The sequence below is a fragment of the Apaloderma vittatum genome, unplaced genomic scaffold, assembly GCF_000703405.1.
Source record: "Apaloderma vittatum isolate BGI_N311 unplaced genomic scaffold, ASM70340v1 scaffold17938, whole genome shotgun sequence".
Lineage (NCBI taxonomy): Eukaryota > Metazoa > Chordata > Aves > Trogoniformes > Trogonidae > Apaloderma > Apaloderma vittatum.
Genome location: NW_009731467.1, coordinates 24,753 through 34,351, shown reverse-complemented (window position 1 = coordinate 34,351; position 9,599 = coordinate 24,753). Strand labels below are relative to the sequence as shown.

The 9,599-nt window shown below is 48.1% G+C and overlaps 1 protein-coding gene across 1 annotated transcript in view; it reads right to left on the bottom strand.

Annotated features, from left to right (window-relative positions):
* LOC104278280 (AP-1 complex subunit beta-1) overlaps positions 1–9,599 on the bottom strand; it is a gene marked incomplete at its 3' end in the record, with an annotated part of 55,401 nt that overhangs the window by 28,669 nt on the left and 17,133 nt on the right. The window contains exons 5-8 of the mRNA XM_009875202.1: positions 7,035–7,225; positions 4,735–4,956; positions 3,742–3,862; positions 1,546–1,641 (exon numbers count right to left, since the gene is read on the bottom strand). Coding sequence (XP_009873504.1) covers positions 1,546–1,641; positions 3,742–3,862; positions 4,735–4,956; positions 7,035–7,225 — 630 coding nt within the window. The remainder of the gene's footprint in view (positions 1–1,545; positions 1,642–3,741; positions 3,863–4,734; positions 4,957–7,034; positions 7,226–9,599) is intronic.

Below are 9,599 nucleotides of genomic sequence, written 5' to 3'. Positions count from 1 at the left end.
ACTCACAGGGCAAACAGCCTCTAGTAAACACAGATGCACTGGGGACAGGGATTAACCTAGAGATGAAGACATTGTAATGAGTTGTTCTATATTTGCCCTCTATATCTGGCTCTTGTCAGAGGAGTAAACAGACTTCATCTTTAGCCGTGGTGTCTTCAAAGGAGCATTGCTAAAAAACAAGGTTAACTTGAACACCTAACTTACTAAAATCAAGGTTAACTTACTTATTGAGTCACAATTACACATTTGCTGGGACATTATTATTAGTCCTTTACATACTGAATACAATTGTCATGGTATCAGGGCTGGGAAGGAAGAACGTAGGGGGTGAGAGCTACAAAGGGTAAAAATAAAAACTTATAAACCCACCTTGGTACTGCAGGAACACACCACTTTTCACGTGAAACTAGAGCAGACACGTGGCCGAATCGTGGCGTGAAAGTGATCACCTGCTCGACTGGGCCACGCGTAAAAGAAAGCCCATGGCTGCGAAAAGGCTACAGCCTTTTCGCAGCCATGGGCTTTCTTTTACGCGTGGCCCAGTCGAGCTGAAGGAAGGAAAAGGCTGCACAGGTGGTTGATTCTCTCAAGAGGACAAAATTTGGTGTCCTCTTGACACAGCCTTAGCAGAAAAAAAGAGAAACCTGTGCACTGACACTACACTTGGCCAGATGATGAGGTTTTTATCTAAATCTGCTCACAGGAGCACACTTTAGCTAAACGAGCTCAGCTGAAATTAGACCAGTTCTGTGAGATTTTGCACTTGGTTATATCTATTTACTGGAAAGTACCAACACAACGGAGTATGTCTCCTCACAGGCTTCCTGAGCTCCTGACAGGCACACCAGATTCAATAACGGGGAAATGAATAGGGACATCACTAAAAAAGGATTCTATTATGAGGATTTTGGTGAACACTGAACCAGCAACGGACATTTCAGGCAACTGCAGAGGTTCTTGGATGCTTATTTGCATAAGCATCTACGCTAAAGAGAGCACACTCCATACGAAGCTACAAGCTATACGGACCTTTATCACTAAATCAGCAGATAGAGTCACCCAATGTTTGTGCAAATTGCGCTTCAGCCCTCCAAATCCCTGTGATTCTATACGAGTGCATTCAATTCAGCTGAAACAGGGAACACAAACCATTGCATCCTACTGAGCTTCTCTGCACAATCTCTCCTCCTTCCCTCTTTTCAAAAGGTCAAGTCACAGCTATTAGATGAGGCCCTCACAGCTAGGTGGTCATCGTTCCATTGGAGCTAGCGCAGTAAAATTCCATCCAGGATGATTTAGCTGCCTGGCTCTGCCTTCGAGGTGAGGTCTGAGAGGAGCATGCCACCCTCCTGTGATGTACTTAACCGGAGGTCATGAGTTCTACTGCTCAAGCTGGGGCTTTGCCCGTAAGCAGGATGTATCCAGGTCACTTGATCGCCAACGCAGGAGCAAAGAAACTTTGTGTGACGTGGGAAAGAGATGGCAAAGCTCATCACTGTTTTTGAAGACAGAGAATTAGAGAAAAGTGCAGACATAGATACTTGCCTCCACCTTGATGGCACAGCGCCCGATCGCCCGGACAGCCTTGCGCACAAAGTCAACGTCCACCTCGGTCGCATACTCCTTCAGCTCTGCCAGGACCTGCAGAGAAAGTGCACCGGCATGAGTCCCCAGGGTACACAGAGAGAACGTCCCAGGTGGTGACACTGGAATGCCAGAACGTGAGCAGGGTGTAGGCTCCCACAGGCATTCGAGTTTCACACCGTGAAATTCTGCAATCCACCTCTGAAACCCACCGGTTTGGATTAGGCAGCAAGACTTGGTTTTGGCTGGCCAAAGCCAGAAAGATGGCTTGGTCTAGATTGTTTCCAAATTCCCCTGAACAAAAACTGGGGGCAAAATCAGCCCTGCCAAACTCATATGCTGCTACTCCTTCTTACAGGGGAAATACAGTGAGGTAGGGGTCACACGCCCCCACACACAGATCTTTATGTACAGTTTATTGTACTTATTGATCTACATTCACTGCGTACAAAGCTCCCAGCAACAACCATTTTGATGTCTCCTGTGCTGAGATCAACCTCTGGATCCCTACTGGATCCAAAAGGAGGACGCAGAGGAGATCTGAGGACACCCTGGAACACCTATACAGAGATTAGATTCCCTCTCAGGAATAAGATTTCCTGCTGGTTTTGCTTATGGAAACAGAACAAGGGCTTGAACCAGGACCTGCTTTGACCTTACAGCCCACTAACTAAAAAGCTACTTTGTCTTAAACCACTTTGCTTAGGAAAAATAATTTTAAAACAATTCCCTCAAAATCTCATTCGTTTCAGTTTCTCATGTCAAACACGACATCAGGGATTTCATTGTGAGGTCACGAATTGATTGCAAGGGAGAGGTGAACAGCACAAAGCCAGACAGTTGTTTGGAAAAATCTCCAGTCGATGCAAATTGCTCAGAACAATGACAAGATAAAGAGGCCTCGAAGGGCCAGACTGCAGACAAATAAATCCACGAGTAGACAGGACATCAGCATTTGGAAGTTTTACTGTTTCCTTGGGTGATCTTTACAGCACAGCACTTGGAGTGCCCGGGTTTAGTAGTTTATGCTTTTCAAGTTCTGCCTGAGTCCAAGCAACTGGGATATAACCAGTTCACTCCAGAACAGGCATGGGGAGTCTTGATGAGCCACACGGGGAGGACGCGGGGAGAAGCCTGCTCTCCTTGGGGCCCGTTTCAGGGCGTATGTCTGACGAAGCTTGGGTTGTTTTTAGGAACTCCTCTTCAGAACCAGGAAGAGACTCATTCCTTAGCGTGCAGATCCCAGTCCCAGACTCTGCCCTCCAGACACCACCGCCTTTCATCCCAACAACCCGCATTATCTAAACATTACGCATTGAAATGGGTACGGAGCCTACCGAGAGCAAATAGAAAATTCAGAATACATTCTCATGGAAACCGATTTTTAAAATGTTTTCCGTGCCCCCAGCACAAAAGGGGCATGAATTACCTCGCTCTGCTCCAAAAAACAGAGGAGAACGCTGAAGAGAGCTGCTTAAAACCGTCACATTAAACGAAACTGCTCTGTGACAATTAGGATAGGACAACAATAGCACTAACCAGAGGCAGCAGTCACTCTGCATTAGTGTTGTGGCCAGAGTTGCACTCGAGAACACTTCCTTGTAGAAAGGAATTTGGATTACAACTTCACATCCAAAGGGAACCTACACTGTAGAGTCGTCTCAATTCAGTTTAGCCTTAGCTCTGCCGTGTTTCCACTCTGGAAGCCAGTTAAGCAAAGCAAAGGTTATTTTAGCTCTGCAGAGTGTCTGTGCAAGGGTTTAAGAGTTCAGAGGCTCGAAGCTCACACTTGGGCAATGTTTGGCCGTCCTGGCTGCCTCTGTCACAGGCACACCTCTCGCCTGACACGCGCCTCTCCGTTCCAGCCTCAGCACTAGCAGGGACTCACTGGGCAGGAGACACCCGCTCTCCTCCCGAATTGGAATCCGTAAAACAACTTTTACCCAACGGTCACGATGCAAGATTTGCCAGGCTATTAACATTTAAATTATGGAGGAAATATCAACACCTCCCATTAAGTGGCTGCAAAGCGCACTCTGCCAGGGTCAGTGAAGCCTAAAAGCCCGGACAATCCGAGCAGCAGTCACGTACATCCTCGTGCAACGACCGTGAGAGGGCTTCCCACCCCCGGATCACGCGAGAAGTTCCTCAGCTGACCTGGGCGATGTTTGCTTGCGAAGCGAGGCGGATCATGATGTCCAGTTTCTCCAGTTTGACATAGATGGGGTCGTTGTACTTGACGAAGAACACCTTGATTTCCTGCTTCAGGATTTCAGGCCTGGAGGGAACGTAACATTGTTTCACTCCAGACTGGCAAAACCAAGAGGCTTTATCCTAACCAAAAGTATCTTTGTTGCTTAGAAATCTACCCAAATGCTCGCTGAGAAACAGAACGGTGTCACGTTGTGTTCAGGACACAGAAACAAACACATGAGAATGACAATTTGAAGAAAGTTGGAAGGCAGCAGAAAAAGACCGTTTAGGGACAAAATGCAGAATTCGAGTGTCTCTAGCTACGCCTACATCTCTGCTTGCTCCGTGTGAACTGCTGAGCCAACCGCCGCAGGCCATCAGGGGCTAACAGTGCTTTCTGTGACAGAATCACAGCATTAGCTCAATGCAAAGCCTGCCCACAACCTAATTTTCTGCTTTCACTTGCAAGGTGCCAGTGCACAGTGGCTCTGCTCTGAATACAGCCACAAAGCGCTGTCCAACCTATGCCACCTCTCCAGCAAGGAACAGCAGCATTTAAACACGAGCATGGGTGAAAAATACAACCCACCGTGGGTCAGTGTATCACCAACCTGGTGGTTCCATGCTGAAGGGAACAGCAGAGGCACAGTGAGTTTCTAGAGTTCACTATGAACTGTACAGTTACGTTCTCCCTCCCATTTGCAATCTGATTTACCATCTAATGAGAGGGCAGTTCTTTACTGCTCTTAAAAAGGTGGTAAAGAGAGAGGCAGGTAGAGATACAGGATCCAAAACTGTATCGCAACTATGCTGTAAAGAAATTTAATTCAGGCTACCAGAGTCACACGACTCTCGAGAGACCTGAACCTGGATTCTGGGTGTATGAAAAGATCCAAAGGTCTGAGATAACCAGATGCCCTTTAACAGCCCCACAATAACACCGCCCCAAGGTTTTACCTTTTCTGCACAATCAAGTTGATGTTCCTCAGGGCAACGTACTGAACTTCGGGCTCTCCAGACAGCAGGGTCACCAGCGGAGGGGCAAGTTTCTTCAGCAGCATGTTGTAATAGTCAGAGTCCTTGGGAAGGAGTTCCAGGAACTTCATCAAGACCTTCACTGCAGACAGCACCACTGCCGAGTTGGCGTGAGACAGCCGAGGGGTCACCCGTTCACAAATGCTAGAGACAGAGGAGGAGAAAGGGTTTACATGTATTTCAGAAGGTCAAATATTTCACATCTTGATCTGGTCATGGCTGAAGAGAGCTTCTCAAGACACTACTCACACTGGGGTTTGCTCACAAAGACCAGGCAAAGCCCGGATTTACTGAAAACGGCAGGAAGCCAACAAGAACGACTTCTCCCACAGCTTCAAATTTTCTCTCCTGCCCCCGTTAGCTCAGGAATTCTTCCAGCTCTCAGCACTACGGTCCCAAGGCACGCTCAGTTTTTAGTGCTTTCTGCCTTTGCCTGGGGGTAGCCTCTATTTCTGTGACCTGGCCCATCACTTACAACCACAGCTTTAACAAAACAGCCATCCGAAAAACACTTTAGCCCCCACACAATCATTCAGAGGTGATACACACTTCTGGCTTATTTGGGGGCTTTGCTGCCAATTCAACCCTTTGTTACTGTGAAAAAAAATTTTTAAAAATTCTGTTACTCCGCAGATACAGGAAAAGAGCGACTTAAACACCCTCCCAAGTCTCAGCTTCATCGCTTGCCTCAGCGGATCCTATCATCAGCAGGATCCTAAACAACCCATCCCAAGCAGAAAGGAAGTTTGGGTTCATATGGTATTTCTTACAGCATCTGTCAAGTTTCTCGCCACCCCCTCCTGCGCACTGCAAAGCCAGAACAACCTTAGTCCCATCTGTGCCTCCTCAGGTTTCTTCCCCTGAAAGATTTGCTTCCCTGGAAGGGAAGCAGCACGGCTGAGGGAAGAGCAGAGGAATCTAAAAGGTGGGGGCAGTCCCAGCTGCCTCTGCCCCCGCTCACGCTGCTTCAGCTCTCCGTGCCTCAGTTTCTCTACACACGAGGGCAACGACACCAGCTTTGCTGCAAAGGAGAACATTACATGGAACTAGACATTGTCATTCTGCTGTACAAAAAGAAGACGGGCTCCAAACTCCGCACAAAGGAGGAAAAGTAGTTTCTGCCCATCTGGTTTTATACACCACTCCTCACAGAAATTACAGATGAGGAACTGGGACACGCTCGCAGTTGCTCAAACTCGTAGTCCCTTTCTGACAAAGCTAAGATAATACCGACCTGACACCCTGGAGATCTCTGCGGGTTCCTAGCACTCATTAATAGCTGGTTCTCGCACAGAAACACTGTGCAAGGGGGAGGGGGGGGAAAAAAAAAAAAAGGAAAATTGGCAGCAATACTACTGACAGGCTTTTTAACAGAGGGGATTATCTGCTGTGCCTCAAAGCCCAGTCCATGAAGAAACCCACCCAACTCAAAAAGGCCTGCGCAGGATCTCGCACATGCCCCTTCCTCTCCCTCCACCCCTATATCATCTACATGAAATACAGCAAGTCTGAGAATTCCCCCGGCCCAAGTAATTTTCCTTGTTCTCTCGGGTACAGAATGTGACTTTTTGCAATTCTGGACACAGATGAGGAGAAGGCCTGAAGTGGACAAATCAACACTCCACTACCTAAAGCCTAAGATCTTTGTACTTGGGTTTAGCCCTTGCAGCTAAAGGTAGAAGCACAGAGGTGAATTAGGAGTGAGAAAAACCCTTTATCTTCAGTTCTATCCCATCACAGACAAGTTTTAGCTGGAAAGAATACTCCAGCCTCAGACCTGTACTACTTTGGAAGACCTCAAGCCTGAAAGCACTTCTTGCCTCTCCAAGTAGCAAAACCAGATTTGAAAGCTCTGCTTTAGACCAGAAAATCCTCCAAACAGTGCTTCTGCTCCTACAGGTTTGGTCTTGGGCTCATCCCTTCTTAGTAACAGCAGTTCTCATAAGAACTAGCCCTTCATATGGAAAAAAAAACAAAAGAAAGAAGCTAGCGTTACACAGACAAAGTGGTTTTACAAAGGGAAGGGCCAGGTTTCCAGCACCAGCCTGAAGTACCAAAAGTTGCCTCCCTTTTAAACCTTTTTCCTCAAGTCCTGTTTGTGCTGTTACAGACCTCAACAGAGCCCACGAGCCGTGCTCAGAGCTGCAGCGCTGCCAGGAGCCTGCAAGCGCCCGCTGCCAAATAACCCAGGCGGCCCGCGCGAAGAGCGGGAACAAGCGTACCTCTGCGCTTCGCGATCGTCCTTGGGGTTGTAGTTGGACAGGCAGTCCAGGATGAAGATCTGGCCCCACTCTGTGCACTCATTCAAAGCCGTCAGCAGCTTGTTGATGTTCTGAGGGTTCAAATCCAGCAGGTTGCTGTTGGGGTGCGACTCGCTGATTTCCGACAAGGCAGCCACAGCGTTTGCTACCACCTGGGAGAAAAGACAAGACGACACATTCTCTGCTCGTGTGCCACCGCTGCTTGGCAGGGATTAACTCGGGCTTAGCACACGTCACGTACGGGAAGCAAATGCGGAGACCCCGGTGTGTGCTATCACCAGCTGCCCAGCAGCAGCTGCCACGTCAGCGATCGAAGCCTTCGGTGCCCCAGCACAGCCTCACAACCAACCAGAGAGCCCAAAGCTTGACTGTAATTTTGGTCTTTGCCAAAATGAGAGGAGTTATCTTGAGGAGGGAGTGGAAGAACGGCAGCACGGCAGGAGAGGGCTGCTGACACTCCCAGCAAACATGAAAAGTTAGCACGGGCCCAATGCTAGAGAAATTACACCTCAAAAGTACTTCTGCTGAAGATAAACAAAAGTTCAAGTTGCCTCTGGGCAGAATGGGAACGTGGGACCAGCACCTCACAGGAGATTTTACTCTGGAGGGAACGAGAAATGACACCAGAGTGTCCACATGGAACAAGAACATCTCACCTTCCTGCGCGCTCCAGGCTTCCACCCCAGCTTGCTTCACGTGGGCATCAGCCCTCCCCACTTCCAGGAGACGCTCAGCTGAAACACTCAAGGTCTCCAACCCTCTAACTGCCCTACTCATTTCGGATCAGACGCCTCTCGCCTCATTTCCCTTAGGCAGTCCCATGGCACAGCGCTTAGTGCGATCCAAGTAACGAGCAGACGCGCGGTGCCAGGCGGCCTTCGCCTCTGCACCAACACTCTCGGGTCACCCAGCTCGAAAGTAAACACCCCATTTCCCTAAAATGGACCAACTCCTGCTACATTTTTAATAACACATACTTCCATTGCAAGCAGTCTCCTCAGCATCCATTTGTCTGCTTTATGGAGTCCCCTTAAAGCAAGTGCACCAGCACAACGCATGGCTGAAAACATTATTGCTACATTTAAGACTCTCTAAGGTCTTCTCTTTCTTAAGCACGGGTGAAAGAAGGCAGAAAGGAGGCCCAGGGTCCAGCTTGACATAGCAAGAAGTGGGAGCACAACACATTTTTAATTCTTAATTCCATACTCAAGTTCAGCAGTTACTCTAACAGATGCCCTGTGAAGATTTTTAAAATAGAAGAGTATATAGACAAAAATATAGAGACAAATACAGAGACAAAACCAAAAAAGCCACTGGCAAGACCAAAGACTTATTTTTTTAACTAAGCAGAAAAGGTATTTAACCCCGAGGCTGACACACAAACCTGAAACACCCTAAGAAAAGACATTTTCAGAGTATTTTACAATGTATATCGTGTCTGGCCCAACCCACAATGCACAGCTGCTAAAACGAAGATGTATCGCTTACTTTCTATGGGGCAAAGGCAAAGAAACAGTTTACCTAAAATAATCTGATTATTTGGATGACTAAAGATGCTTTTGACGCGGCACGCCGAAAACAAGAACAGCGCGACCAGAAAATTCTCTGCATTGTTCCCATCACTGCTTGTCATTAAACCAATATATTCCAAAGTCACTGCACAAGCACAGCGCTGTTGATTGTTTTGCATTTCACACCTAGAGGTCAGAGACAGGATTCGGATCCAAGATTTTATGAATTTCATTAGCTGAATGAGCCTTCTGTCACCAGAATCATTAGCAATCAGAACTGCTGTCCCCTTGCGCTGTTTTAATGAGTAGCTTATTAAGATACGCTGCTTGTTCTTCCCATTATTTATTCTGCCTAATTCCCGAATGGTTAATGTGACACAGCATAAAACCCAAGGAAAAAGACTGCTTTAATTCCATTACATTTTTGGAAGTTTACAAGCGAAGACAAATCATAAAAACCACCGAGAAGTTCAAAATCGTTACAAAAAAAGCACTTACAAAATGAAACGAGGACTTTGGAAAAATAATCTGAAGCACTAAAAGAAGTGACTCGAGACCCAAAGGACCCCAGGAAGGTCAGTGGCACCGAGGAGCTGGGCTGAGCCCTGGCAAAGGCACCGGCGCTGCCCTCCCTGGGGCAGGTACCGGCCAAAGCAGCTGTGCCCCAGTTTCGTTCCTGGCGGAGCAAGTGAAGTCTCTCACTTCGACCTCAGGATGAACAGAAACGTCGCTGCCACAGACTGCCCGGCACCCGGCAGCTCTGCCCACAGAGCCCCCTGCCAACCAGAGCTCGCTTTCAGATCTTCTGGGCTTTATTGCAGGAGCTAACACACGGCAGCACAGAATCACAGGATTGTCAGGACCTTACAGATCATCTGGTTCCAACCCCCCGTCATGGGCAGGGACATCCCCCCAGATCAGGCTGCCCAGAGCCCATCCAGCCTGGCCTGAAAAACTCCCAGGGATGGGGCTTCCTCCCCTCTCTGAGCAACCTGTGCCAGGGTCTCCCCCGCCT